Source organism: Arvicanthis niloticus, chromosome 9, assembly GCF_011762505.2.
Source record: "Arvicanthis niloticus isolate mArvNil1 chromosome 9, mArvNil1.pat.X, whole genome shotgun sequence".
In the NCBI taxonomy this organism is placed as follows: Eukaryota; Metazoa; Chordata; class Mammalia; order Rodentia; family Muridae; genus Arvicanthis; species Arvicanthis niloticus.
This window is the reverse complement of record NC_047666.1, coordinates 86,326,285-86,341,424: the sequence shown is the minus strand read 5'-3', so window position 1 is coordinate 86,341,424 and position 15,140 is coordinate 86,326,285. Positions and strand designations below refer to the sequence as shown.

The 15,140-nt window shown below is 33.2% G+C and overlaps 1 protein-coding gene across 6 annotated transcripts in view; it reads right to left on the bottom strand.

The window, feature by feature from the left end:
* Bicd1 (BICD cargo adaptor 1) overlaps positions 1-15,140 on the bottom strand; it is a 135,648-nt gene that overhangs the window by 454 nt on the left and 120,054 nt on the right. For 3 of the 6 annotated variants that reach the window (XM_076940934.1, XM_076940935.1, XM_034512184.2), the window contains one exon: positions 419-7,830. The exons of 1 other annotated variant lie outside the window; for it this stretch is intronic. In XM_076940934.1, coding sequence (XP_076797049.1) covers positions 7,700-7,830 — 131 coding nt within the window. In that variant the 3' untranslated portion in view covers positions 419-7,699. Of the gene's footprint in view, positions 1-418; positions 7,831-13,705; positions 13,782-15,140 lie in introns of those variants that run through there. 2 more of the 6 variants (XM_076940933.1, XM_034512183.2) reach the window with 1 other exon arrangement.

The window sequence follows — 15,140 nt, the reverse complement described above, 5'->3', positions numbered from 1 at the left end:
ATCCTCAGAGCAGCTGGTTTACTATAATTTATATTGTAGAAGGGTCCAGTGACCTATCTCAAGTTTGCTGGCTTAGCTCTTTCCTATGTAAAAGAAAAAAAGAACCACTTCCATAATAAAGTGTCATTTTCCTTTCATTAAAACATAATTGTATTAATACATTTCTTACTTAATTTAGCAAAGTGCATTTTCCTGCCAAAATATTCTTTAAGGAAAGATTATGAGTTTGAAAAATGGAAAATGAAGTTAATACACATCACAGGAGTATGTAGAAATGTTAAGACATTATGTTTTTAGTTTAAATAAGATCTTATATTGAATAAAAATCATATAGTGATTCCTATACTTTTTATTTGTTGTAGTTATAAATGAAAATGGCAAACAGAAAAATTGTAAACTAATAAAAATTTAGCATTGATGAAATAAAAGATAATCAGTTTATTTACTGGAAAAAGTTTTGCAGTATAGTATGGTCAGTTGGTAAGATTAACCAAGATAATAATTATTAGTATCTAGTTATTTCCTTAGCAATGGGGTGCCTTTCACAAATATTGACTGCACAGAAACAAGCATATAATATAATGATTCTCCGTTGAGAGATTAATTTGGGATTATCTACAAAAAGGTAAGAAGAACAGCAAACAATAAATTTATAAGAACTTTCTGTACTTAAATGCATGTGTCTTTGATGTCTCTGATGTTTGGATTTAAAAAATAATTAGCAAGAAAGGCATTTCTTAAATTAGTCTTTCAGTCATGTTTTCATGGTATTATTATTAGATAGAAACACTTCACATCATTTACACCCAAAGGCATAATAATAAAAGTAGGAATAACTGATTCATTACAAGAATAATCATATAGTATAGAAATTAGGTTTGATCACATACAACACAAATTTTAACATGGGAAAAAAGCACAACATCAGAATCACATCTTCATATATGCATAGCCATGCAAATAAAGACATTGAATATATTACAAAAAATCATAAAGGATTTTCAAAAATTGTCTAATTGACCCTAACAGTCAAACCACTGATCTTAAAAGTCCTGTGGCAATACCATTAAAAAGTATTTCATCTCATATGACACAGAGTCATAGCTATGAACCCAATGATTCCTTCTGTTTTTCCCTTATGAGATAAAGAGTTGTCAACACAGCATTGTCATTTCCCTTAACTTCATAGTTCTCTGATAAGGACTTTTTTGGAGAGGCAGGTGAATCTCTGTGAATTTGAGGCCAGCCTGGTCTACAGAATAGCCAGGGCTATGCAGAAAAACTCTGTCTAAAAAGTATTAATAAATAATGTCAGGAGCCATAATGGGACAAGCTAATTATTAGCAGATGATCATCCTGAAATGCTTGCCTTGGATTATTATATAATCTGTGACAAAGTGAGCCCTCATCCAGCAAGGCTGTGGGGGACTTATTTTAGGAAAGATTCCTGCTATTGATATGCTTTTCCTATTATTATTATTAAACATATGTAACAATCACTAAGCAGTAGCACACCTTTGGAGCAGATCTCTGCAGATCCACAAAGATGTACTGTCTTGTAGTGATGCTATACAGACAAATAGATGACTTCTTATAGTTTTGGTTGTGAGCCTAACCTTTAACGGCTGAGCCATCTCTCCAGTCCAATAGATGACTTCTTAAGTCTTAATGATGATCTTATAAGAATTCCTAAAATTATATCAATGATTATTAAGCTCTTTTATAATGGGACTGCTATTAGGTCCCTCTCTGATAGTCAAATAGTAACCAGACTTTCTCCTGCTCAGAGCACATTCCAATGAGGTTGTAAAACAATTAACCAAAAGTCACTGAAAGGGAACTCATGATATATTATAGGTGCTAGGACAGAAGATAAAATATTGCCTGGGTTTATCTATACAAAACTTCACTAATTTCTTAGTTATAGTTTTAAACCTCCAGTGAACCGGTGGAGCTGAGACAGGTGATGGATGTTTAGCCAGATAATTACTCCTAATGGATATGCATGTAAACATTCTCTGTTGTAAACTTTTATTTCAATTTATGATTTGAATTTTGGTGTGAACTTGTGATGAACTATGTAACATGTGACCATGTACTCTGAAAGATGCATAAGTACTGAAGACAAAGACAAAGAGAGTAGTAGTCGTGGTAGTAGTAGAATAGTCGTAGATATAGACGTTCGTTAGGAGCCGTTCGTCCTTTCCTTTCCTTTTTCCCTGCTTAGAATTTTTCTTTTGTTAGAATTTTTTCCTTTTCCCCACTTAGGACCTTTCCGCTTTCCCCCTTAGATAGCTTTCATAGGAAACTTTTAACAACTTAGTAATAAATGTTATAACCACATCTCTAAGTGTCTTTTCTTCCTGCAACCTCAGACTAGCAGGCATAAGTTAGAGCCCAGCAGCTCCTGCTGAGATAGTACAAAGGCTATTTGCCTAATCCTCTGCTGTTAGGCTACAGGTGTTAATCACCTAAGCCTGAAGTCTTTTACCCTCAGAAGAAGTTTTTAGGACTTTTTAGAAGTTATCATCAGCATTTCAGTGCAGGTCAGAGAGCCAGAAAGCCCTGAGACCCTCAGACTTTAAAGCTATCACCAGAGTCCTACTCTGTGGCCCTGCCACTACCCAATGTAAAAAATAAATTTTTTTGAAAAAAGAAAAGCATATATCCATACTAAGAAGCATCAAATTTACTTCTCAATGGTCTCATTAGAGAGGTATATTGAGCAGAGACTGATTAGGTACAGAAGTTAAAATAAAAATAAATTCTCAGCAAATGTAGAGCAATTAAACTCTAATCTCAGAAATTATCTGAATCAGCAGGTCATTTAAGCTTCAGTACAAGTATGGCAGATTATTAAATAACTCCAACTGAGAGATGAAAAAATAAACTTGAGGGATAAAGCCATGCACTTCAGTATGGAAAGGAGACTCAGTGCATGTAACAGCCTCCTTCATTCCTTGGCGATATCGTGCAACAAGTAAGATTTCTATATAGAGTCAATGTTATGGATATGGGAAAGCTTACATGATGTGAAATAGTTCATGCAAACGTCTTATACTCTTGCTTTACACTAATGGAGGTTAATTGCTTGCCCCTCATAAACAGATTGTCATTTCTGAAAAATCCCTAGTCTAAGAAAAAATTTGATTTTAACACCAATTATCTCATTAATTCATATCTTGAGTAATAAAAGAGATATCTTATTTGAAATCTTTTAGGTAAAAAAAAAAAAAAAAAAAAAAAAAAAAAAAAAAAAAAAAAGGCTACAAGGGCTGGAGAGATGGCTCAGCTATTAAAGGCTAGGCTCACAACCAAAAAACAGGCTACAAGATATTAGGGACTCTGGTAGTTAAGACAACATTTAAAGATAAATTTATTTTCAAAAAACTCATGTTGGGTTATTATTACAGAAAATGGATATGGTAACTCAGGAGCTAGGACACTGATGTTGAAGTAAGTACTTTTCAACCTTGGCACTGGCCATGCTGACTAGCATAACTTCAGTTTAGTAGCTTTCTGCTTTATTTGAAAAGTTGTAAATTTTGTAGCCTTAATGCAAAATTAATCATTCTGATTTATTAAAAACAAAAGTTTTAAACATCGTGTGTTTTACAGATTTCATTATATGTACAATATTAATTCATTTGTGACATCCTTGGATTGAATGAACAGGATTTTATTCAGGGAAATATGTTTGTTTTGTTGTTTGTTTTGTCGTGCAGTGGGTGTTATCCTCTCATACAGGTTCAGCAAACACCCCATGGCTAAGTTACTCCCTACTCCTGCCCACTGATTTATTTGTAAGAAAGATTAAATCTTTTGTCTGACTTATATAATAAACTTGATATTTATCACAGTAGAAAATATATTTGATTTATTCATATAATTATTTGTAACCTGTGTTTGGTTACTGGAGAGGATTTTATTCAATATAGTTTATGAGGGAACATCCACATTCTTGGCTAGTTTAATAGACCAATTGTTCATGCTTATCTAATAGAGAAGGGCTTATCTGTATAAGAACATGTTCTACAGCATAGATAAAGCAAATGTTAAAGACAGATTTTTGTGAGTAAATAAAATTTAAAAAGTATTTGTCTCATCTAAAAGATTGCATACATTCTATTTATGAAGTTTTCTTGGGTATATTTGGTTTTTTAGACTCTGACACTGAAGCTTCTTTAAATGAAGTTGCTATACTTCATATAACTTTAAAGAAAGCCTTTTAAAAATAATAAATATGTTAGAAAATTAAGATTGTTATTCTAGTTCAAAAGTAAAAATATTCCATGACCAATCAGTAAAAATTCAATATATTTTAAATTTTAAAACAAAAGAATCATAGAATTGTGGACTCCTAGGATTATATATTATTGTAAATTGTCTATACTTATAAGACTACCAGTATTATTCCAGTTTTTAAAAACAAATCTTTATAACTATCCAATGATTAATTTTCCACTTTAAAATATCTTTTTACTATAGGTATTATTAACCTTTCTCATTTAGTCTTATGGGCTCTGTAGCTATTCTCTGTCATTTGTTTTCTTTTTGTTGGATTTCATTATTGTACCTCCTCTTCTTTAGGCAAATATAAAGTATAATTTCCAAATAAGTCTTTTCTTCATTCCTTTATAGATTTCTACTCTCTAGAAGTTTTCAAAATTCATTTTTTCTCCTCCTCCTTCTTTTAAATCCAGAATTAGATATACAAAAGGTTTATACATCCAAAGTTTTGTTCATGCTCCTAAGCACTTAGGCCAAAAGCAATTTATTGCTTCTTTTTATTTTACTACTATGTTTTAATGAAAATCCTTAGTGAGAAAGCATTTCTGCATACTAATTCATCTATTCAGCTTTGTAATTGTGCTTACATTAAAAATAAAGTGGGAACCAATGAGATGGCTCAGCATGTAAAGATGTTTGCCAGTAGGCCTGATGATCTAAGTTCAGTCCCTGGGATCCACACAGTTGTGGGAGAGAAGCAACTTCTACAGGTTTTCCTCTGACTTTCCCACATATGCTGTGGACAGTGTGTGTGTATGTGTGTGTGTGTAATGAAATTTTATAGTAGTAGTTGTACGTGAGCACGCGTACACACACGTGCACTACAATGTAATGAAATTGTATAACAGTAGTTGGTTACTTTGATAACTGATCTTAAACATCACCTTCCACCTTTGTTCAAACTGTCTACAACAATTACCATTTGTAGAATTTCTATACTTTATATTTAAATATCAAATGCACCTTCAATTCTTTTATTGAGACTCATGGATTTTTTATTTTACCAGTTTTCACTTTTTACATTCTGATATTATCTTTATAGATACTCATTTCTATCAGCATTCTACATTTAGTCATTGAAAGGGTCTGTAAATAAATAAATATAAATACAGCTCAGTTTAAACTGCACTAAATGATGTTACTACATAAATACATGATAGTCTCTTACTGCTTAGCAATTACTACCTACTTTTGTGCTGAAAATGAGAAATTTGTTTCAAAATTGTTATATCTTATTAAAGATCTGTTAAAATTAATATTTTATAGAGTTAATATTTCAAAACAAAATTTCCACTATATTTAAATACACAACTAAAATAAAAATAGTTTATAACAGAAAGTGATAAATTTCATATTGGAAGAAGTGAACTCTATTCACAAACACAATGCAGCTATGTCAACAGTGCTTACACAGAGAAGAGATCCAGTGTTGAGTTCCCAGTCCAAAGATACAACTTGTTCTGAGGTATTTATTTCCTCAGGTACAAAATTAATTTAGTAATTCTGACACTTCTTGGGTTTTGAATCATGCTTAGCAAAGGGGAAAAAAGAAAAGAAAGAACAAAGAAGTTGTCTTTAATTGAACTCTCACAAAAATCTGTACTGTTTTACTAATATTGGCACCAGGTAGACTTAATACCAATAAGTGAGGGAAATGTATAGGAACAACCAAGCAATACAGATGGACAACTATGTGGGGATTCTGATTGATGAGAAGTTCCATAGGGTTTATTATTAATCCGATAAAGAACACAAAATCTTTCCGTTGCTTTGGTAACTATGACTGGTACTCAACAGGAATATAACAAATAAAAAACATTTCTGCAATGTGCTTTGTGGCTGACAGCTGACCGTAGGTGGACTACTCCATAAACATACCACATCTTCCCTTCCACAAGCTGGGTAGCTCTCAAATAGCCATTGTTGGTGTCCTACAATACTAGTCATATTTTTTTTTTTGCTAACAGTGAGGACTAGTTCTGTTTTGAAGAGAAGTTAAAGATACTGTTACATGAAAAAATAAAACCTTTATGGTTTTATGTAAGTTAAGGCTACCTGACAAAGACAAGGAGTCAGGGTTAGGCGCAATTATGTGGGCAGCACTTGAGAACTGAGGAATCCAAGTTAGACCTTACAGCTCAATTAGCTGTTGTCCTTGTTTTCTCAATAATGCAAAAACTAAATTTTTCTATGAAATTCTATTGCCTTAAATAAAGTCATAAAATTACCTAGCAGAATCTGTAAATTAAGTAGGAACATGTCTTATCTCAATATAACATGACTGTAGGCACCTGAGTGTTTGTTAAAAGTAGACAATGAGCTAAGGTTAGCTATCTATTTTTTTTTTTTTTTTATTTTTGGCAAGGAAGATTCATTGTGGAAAAAGAAAATAAACAACAAAACATACACTTTCTGCATAAATTAACTAGCCAAGGCTACCTTACAGTTATATATGTATATATATATATATATGTATTTATTGTGATCCCTTTTAGTGGGAAACCCATAGTAAGACCCTAAATTTGGAAAAGTTTATAAAATTTGTGGTCATTAAATAAGCACACCATTTCTTTCCTTCAAGTAATTTGACCTTCTTTAATACGACCACACACACGCACACGCACACGCGCACACACACACACACACACACAGGAGCAGCACCAATATATCTATCTACTCAACTGCAATTTTAAAAAAATTAAAGATACCTTCAAAACTTGATTAAGTCAATGAATCATAGCTTTGCCTCTTTCTTAAATTTACTTAATAAATGTTTAGTGAAGAACTCTAGTTAAAAAAAAATAACTGACAATGAGTTGCTGATTAGAAAATAACTGCATAAAGAATATTCATGTAGCAGCAAAATAGTTATTGTTAACATTCTGATGCACCTCGTTTGTAATTTTCTGCAAGAAAAAGGACCAGAATCTGGCCAGTTTCAGATTTTTAAACTAAATTAAACTTTAAATAACTGAGTAAATTATGATTCATTAAAAATAAATGAATTCTGCTTACAGAAATTATCTTTATAAACATAAACCATACAGCAAATAAAATATAAAATAAGTATCAATGAAAAATATTAAAAACCAACATCTATAGCTGACTTTGGAGTATAGGGAAAGATGATTTTACAACATATCTATTTTACATTGTCTTGGATCTCTTTTATGCTATGGAGGTGAAGCCAGCTATCTGAAATATGTGTTCCATTTCAGTTTCAAGTGAATTGTTGTCATTTGATTGCAGGTCATCTGTGATTCAGAGAAACCATAAATTGATCACACGAGAGTTTTTATTTTATTCTTCTGAACTCTCCTCTTCAAAAATGGTGGACTGGAATCCACATGGACATGTAACATTCAAGAAGAAAACACCTGCTAGATCTTAGGCAGTGCCCTCACTGTGGCTAAAATCCTTCAGTCCAGATATTCATCCTTGAGAGATGAGAACTAGGGGTATGGGGGCTTGGAGAGACAATGAAGAGGTGCACACTGTGAGCTGGAATGTGGCTGCTCCTTACTGAGGGCAATGTCCGGACTGAAAATGAGAGAGAAGGCAGTTAGTAAAAACAAACTAGTAAACAACTAAGTCCACTGACAGACAAATTATTGTCCTATACATTTTAAACACATGAACACAAATTTTGTGAAGAAAATTGTTTAAAACCAAAGCATGCCCCCTCCCCCACCAAATGCACATTTTAAAAGCAAAGCATGGGGGCAAGGGTAAGAAAGTAAAAAGAAACTTTAAGAACAGATACATGAACTTGTCCCCCAAGTCAAGTATTCAGATTTTGCAGTCTCCAACTCCTAGATCTCTGGGTTGGCAGTGAAGTGTCATTAGATCAGTCCTTATCAAACTTTATAGTGAGTACAAGTCACCCAAAGATCTTGGTAAAGGAGACTTTGAGTTAGCAGGGTCAGGAAAGGATGTGAATTTGTGATATGCTCACTATGGTGAACTATACTTCAAATGGTGCTAGCCAATGGATCAAGACATCAGAGTTTAGAAGAGTCAGCAAAGTTTATTCTAAGGAGTTCTCCACATTGGCTTGATGGTGTGAAAAAAAAAAACTGATAATTTTTATGACATTTTGCATTTGTTAAAGTGAATGATGTGGTTTTCTAACCAATAGGCCACATCTGAGAGCCTCTAATTGTAATGAACCCGGTCTCAGACCATTCAATGTCTTGATGAATAATTGACAAATAAAGTAGTAAAATTAGATTTTCTAGGGTAAAATTATAAGACATATTTAGGTTTACATGTTTTAAAATTTGACTAGCAAACGGGAAAGAGCACCATGGAAATATTTTTTAAATTGGAAGATATGGCCTATTTCCCCATATATTGTGAATTTTAGTATCATATAATTCATTTCTATAGGAAGTATTTGATATATTATGTATATATATACATATATAAAATATTCATTTAAATATTTTAAGGTAATGTTATGGATGTGTTAATTAAAATTTGTATTAAACACTTGAAGATTTGGTAATGAAATTGTCAATCAGATATATCTGTTGAACATTAGTATATAATCATAATTATGTAAATATTTAGTTAGACATTACATCCTTCCCTAGTTCTTTGTACCACTGTAAATTTAGTTTAAAAAGAAACTGTTGTTTTGTATTGATGAGGATGATCAATGGTAAGGATTATCTTTCCTATTTTTTTTCTTTTTGGTGATTCTTGGAATGAAATCAAGACTTCATACAGTTTGGGCAAGCCCAAACCATATGGTTAAAATGTAACAAATACAAAATGGTGGAACAAGGAACAAGAAGATAGTGTATGACTTAACTAATTAATGATAAAAGAAAAACCAATTTTGGGTTAGGTTATCCTTGACCTTCCCAGTAGTCAATGATTAAGGAAATAACAAGTTAACAATAATTTAGAAATACATTTATTCCTCAGACCTTGTGGTTTCTTTCTGTAAATTGTTGTAAGTTAGAAATAAGTTCTTTTTTTCTTTCTTTTCATTGGATATTTTATTTACATTTCAGATGTTATCCCCTTACCCCATCCCCCCCACCCAGAAACCCCCTATCACATCCCCCCTCCTCCTGCTTCTATGAGGATGTACCCCCTACTCTCACTTCCCCACCCTCCAATTCCCCCACACTGGGTGTCCAGCCTTCACAGGACCAAGGATCTCCTCTCCCACCTATGCCCAACAAGGCCATCCCCCCTACAGCTAGAGCCATGGGTCCCTCCCTATGTGCTCTTCTTTCTATGGAATTAAACATAAACACAGCACAAGTTATAACAAGCAGTAAGTATTATGGTAGTCATGTTATGCAAGAAGGACCTTGTACGATTCAGTACTCTTCTTCCTAGAGTGTTTTTGCATGGCTAGCTAATGAATATGAAAATAGCCTGAGCAAGGGTTATAGTTCAGTTGGCCCAACATCTTGATGTGCCATTCATGATGATATAAAATTATTTTCATTATTTCAAATTTCTTATAAAGTCAAAGAATATTTTAAACCATAGTATTAGTATTTTAAGTCTGCATAAAATGCAGTAATGTCATGTGTATTTTATGTCTATATACTAACTTATAAGAAACATATTCTTGACTGACAGGTTAATGAATTATTTTTAAAATAAACATTTGATACTTTATTTCTTAGAAGTTTACATAAATTCAGTTTCAAGTTTGATTGCTAAATATCTTTAGATGACTTATTATTCAGCCTTTACCATAAATAAGTTAACTTTAAACTGGAACATCATGGAACAGTGAGCTTAACACTTCATTACTGAGGTTTTCAGGTATTAAGTTGGAAATATCTTCAGGAAGTTTGGTATATCTTCAAAAAGTTTTTTTTTTGTCTTCTTCCTGGTAAACACAACTTAGTAAATGTGCAGATGTGATAAATATTAAACATTTTTATATATTTAAATATTATGTCCAAGGCTACAGCATAATTTCCCATTGCATCATTACATATAAAAATTTAAATAACTTAGAATCAGCCTGCAAAAAGTCCAATATTTTTTAATTATATTTATTGAAACATGACATACTGTATATGCGCTTACCTTATATTTCAATATTATTTTGTGGTGTTTTCCATGTTCATGTCTTGTATATTACTTATGTAGATTGTGAATGATACTCCAAATAAAAACTTTAATTAATGCCCAAAAATGAAGTATATAAATGTTTGCTATGGTGGCATACACCTACAGTTAAAGCTATTCGGATAGCTGGGGAAGAAGGATCATTTGAAGCCCCAGAGTTCAAGGAATTCATGACAAGCCTAAACAACATAGAAAGACTATGCTTCAAAAAACAAAACCATATGTGGAAAAGTTCTACATTTTCAGTGTAAGAACACTCTTTATTAAGAAATCATACACCTTAAAAGTTATGTGAGTAGGTTACATATGTACAACCCTGAATTTGATCTGTAGTACCAAAAAAAAGTTACAAAAATGACATAAATATATGCATATAAATGCAAAGGAAGTAAACTTTCTTTTTTCAAAATGAGAAACTCAGAGAACACCTGATCTGAAATCGCTCAGCATTCCTAGAAATTTTTCTCATGTTCCACTGAGTATCCACTTCTCAATTGAAAGAAACTGAGTCAGTATAACTTAAACATGCTTTCTTTTACCAACTGTAGGTACAATGTCTGGTTCCTTATCTGAGGTGCAACCATGCTCTACAGTGGACAGGGCATAGGTGTTAGGTCACTTGGCTCAATTGTATTAAAAAGTGTGTGGCATCTGACAGTCGTTTTGTCTGCCTAAACTTAGACTTCCTCCTTTAGACAAGTGTAATAGTTGCTTAGCCTATAGGGGAATCACAATGACTAACACATGTAAAGAACTTACTCTTGCCTGGTACCCAGTATGAGCTCTAATGTTGGTTGGATACTGCCTTTCTTGCCCAGAAGGAGTAAGAGGGCAGTGCAGAACTAACTCAAATCCTCTTACAGCAGAAACCATTCAGAACCTAAGCAACACTGAAGAAGAGTCTTTCCAAACCTCTGTGTATTAATAATTTCTTTGTGTGAACTATAACAAGGAAGAAAAGTCTGCTTCGGACATGCTATGTCTACTTAGATAGAAACTAGGGTGTCTGTAATTCTCTAACTTGCTTTTCTTTCACCAAATCACCCCCCCGCCCCCCATGGAGACAGGAAGCACCTAAATTTAGTAATCTTGGAAGAGAAGGAATACATCTGCATTACCGCCTTATGAAAATTCTTAAAGCAATAGTATTACAACTTTGTCCAAGAAAATTAGATTTATCACAAAATAAACAAGATATTGTTCAGGGATGGCAGTGTACAAAGTGTTAGTGCTAACAGCAAACAGGGCAGACATGTCAGGCCCTTCATCACTGAAGTCCTCCAATGTCTGTTTTCCTCCTTACCTTGTAATATAAAAAACAAAAAATCAGAAACATAGCCAACAGGAGCAGCTTTCCAAGATTACACATGTAGGAGTGTAAGAGGTCAAATTACGAGCTAGAAGTCTGACTCCAAAGCTCATTTACTCACACATGTAGTCAGCATTCATGGAACATCTGTACTGCATTGACTCTATCCTAGTGCTCCAAATGAGGGAGGCCGCTTTGTGGAATGTAGACTACAGGTTTCCAGGTCCCCAAATACTATACTATACTATACTATACTATACTATACTATAGAATCCCTCTCAGATCAACTTGAGCATTCATATTAATATTCAGTTACTTATATAATTGAAGTCATCTAGAACTGGCTACTTCTGTAAATGCCATAATACATTAGTAAAGAACATTTCTGAGGGGCTGGGGAGATGGTTCAGTAATTGTATATGTTATTTTTGCAGAGGACATGGGTTCAATTCTCAGCACCCACACGGTACTTCACAACCATCTCTAACTCTACTTCCAGGAGATCCAATGCCCTCTTCTGACCTCCTCAAGCACCAAGCATATATGTGGTATACATACATATATACAAGCAAAATATTCACACATAAAAATAAAGTCAATAAATCTAAAAAAGAAAGAAAATAGTTCTGAGATAAATATCCTCTTACTTGAAGTGCTATTGATAAGCTTTCTAAGAGACATTAATCAGAAGACACTGTCTAGTGACTATTTAACAATGTACTTTGGGGGCTGGGAATGCAGCTTAGTAGTAGACCCCTTGAACTAACATATGAGAGAGCACAGGTTCAGTCTACAACACTGGGGGTAGTGTTCTACTTACTTAGGCAATAGACCACATAATACACTAGCTTTGAATGTATTGCTTCTGTATTGGTGATTATCCAGCAAAGGCATGATCACATATATTCTGCAACTAACAGCTACTCATCTCAGACACACACACAGAGAGAGAGAGAGAGAGAGAGAGAGAGAGAGAGAGAGAGAGAGAGAGAGAGAGAGAGAGAGAGAGCTATTTTTGAGCTGGTCCTTGCTTGATACAAGCCCTCCTCTGATAGGAGAACAAAAGATACATTAAGGTATATTAATAAGTAGACTCTAAAGATCATATTCAGACTCCAGAAGCTTGGTACCAACAGAAACCAAGTGAGGATGAAAGACACTGTGGAGATGAGGAGGTTCTGATGGGATGATTCTGATGGATTGTTTTGGAGAGCTTAAAAATCAAGTATGAATTGTCAGCAAACTCTCCAGTTCAGTGCCTAGGGACTCTAGGAAGTTTTAAACATGCCTTTAAAACACTTTATTTCAGATAAAGGGAAAATAATCACTGCAAATATTCTTTTGGGAATTCAGATTTGAGGTTTTCTTCCCCATTTTCCTCCTTTCCTCTTTTTCCTTTATAGATTTTGGAGACAGAGTGATTCTGTATTAAAAGCTAGCCTTGAACTCACTATATAACTCATTCTGATCTCAAACTCAACCTCTTACCACAGCCTCCAAAGTGCTGGGATTACAGGTATGTACTATCACAAATGGCTTTCTAGACCTTTTCAATTCAGTTTTAACAATGGGACTGAGTAAACAGAAAATGGAAACCATTAAAACTGTCCTAGAATGGACATTAGATAAGTTTCATATATAATTTCATATATTTCCCTGTTTGTTTACCTGAGAAATATATTTGAAGGACAAAAAGATAAAACAAAAGTAGCTCAAATAACTTAACAATTACATGTTTAAGATGGGAGGCAATAAAACACTGGAATAGCTCAAGTATTTGCTCACAAAGGGGAAACGAAGCAGCCTCTATTCTATTAGCTAGTGGTTGATGACATAGCACTAACTCCTGTGCATGCTCATAATGAATATGAACAAGGGTGAAGTCATGTAGTCAATTCATGAAAAACATGCAATAACATATAAAGATGCATAGGTAGTTATGGTCTTGGGAAGGGGAGCTGACATGCAGCTGGTGGGAGAAGAAAGGACCTGTGAATTTACCTGACAGTTGGGTAGTCTTGCCTCCCAGTTAGTTGTGAGCACTGTGGCGGTACGGAGGCAGCAGGCTGCTGACAATCTACAAGAAACTAATAAATTAGACATGTATACAAAGAGATGACATAAAGGTGTTAGCAACAGTAACTAAATCAGCTGCCCGAGATTTAGTGAGGAATGGAGCATTCACTTAGAAACATCTAGATTAAGTGTTTTGTTCTTCTTTTTTTTTTTGGTGTGTTTTTTCCTTGACTAATGCCAATAGAAAAGACTGAATTTTTAATTAATATAATATTAGAAAAAAACTAATGATATAAAATTAGTAGCAAGATTTTAAAAGTGCATTATGTCCTATGGCCATTCATATTTGGTGTTTTGATTCCTCTAAAATCAGAACCTATTAATATTACAAATTTTAACTTCTGAACTTGAACATAATGCTGATTACTTAATTAGCAAATAGATATGCTGTTCTAAAATGAAATATAATCAGGTAATATATTTTATTGTCAGGGCATATAATAATATTGTTAAACTCACAGATATTTTGAGAAAGCCAAACAATATTTTATTAATAGATATTAAACAAGAAAATTATATTTACAGTTTTCTGAAAATTGATTGTATGTGTTAGAAATAATTGTTAGCAGAAATCTTATATGGTTCATTATATAATAAAATTTTAATAAATAGGACTGATGAAGAAAATCAACCTTATTAATGGTGCTCACTTTGTTTTGTTTTATTACCTTAAAATCACATACTATAACTCACATTAGATTAAATAAATTTTATAACTTGTCATTATGTTAATCAACAGTTCCAAGAAACTAGGTATATAAACCATCAAAAATCAGTCTGCTTTCTGGCACCGAGTTCACAATATTAGAAACATGCAAGAGGCTATTTGGAAATGCATACATAATATTTTTTCAAAAAAATCTAAAAAAAAAAAGTAAAAATGAGAGTTGACTTGAAAATTACTCTTGAAGCATTTCCTTTGGTGAACAGTTTAGATATGTAGAAATATAAAGCCAAGCCATCTCAAATTCTGGAATTACAGGCTTGAGTTAATATTCTATTGACAAATTTAGAAAGCTACTGAATTTTAATTGAGCCACCATATATGCAATTTTTAAGTTAACCACGTCCATGCTGACCTTCTTTAAGTAAGTACAGTGGAAGGAAAAAAGGCCTGGACATGTACCTTGAAATCTTTATGCTTATCAACAAGGGATAAATAAAACATTTCTAAAGCAGAGTTTGCCTTTGTTGAATAGCAACCCTTAGAATCAATTGGAGTATCAAAATTATTATTTTTCAAAGCTTCTGTATGCCATAAATAATTTCTTTGCCAATGCAGTCATGGCTTATCATGTATTGAAAATACCCCTTCTAATAATATAAGGAGGCAGATGATCAAGACCACAATGCACTTCCT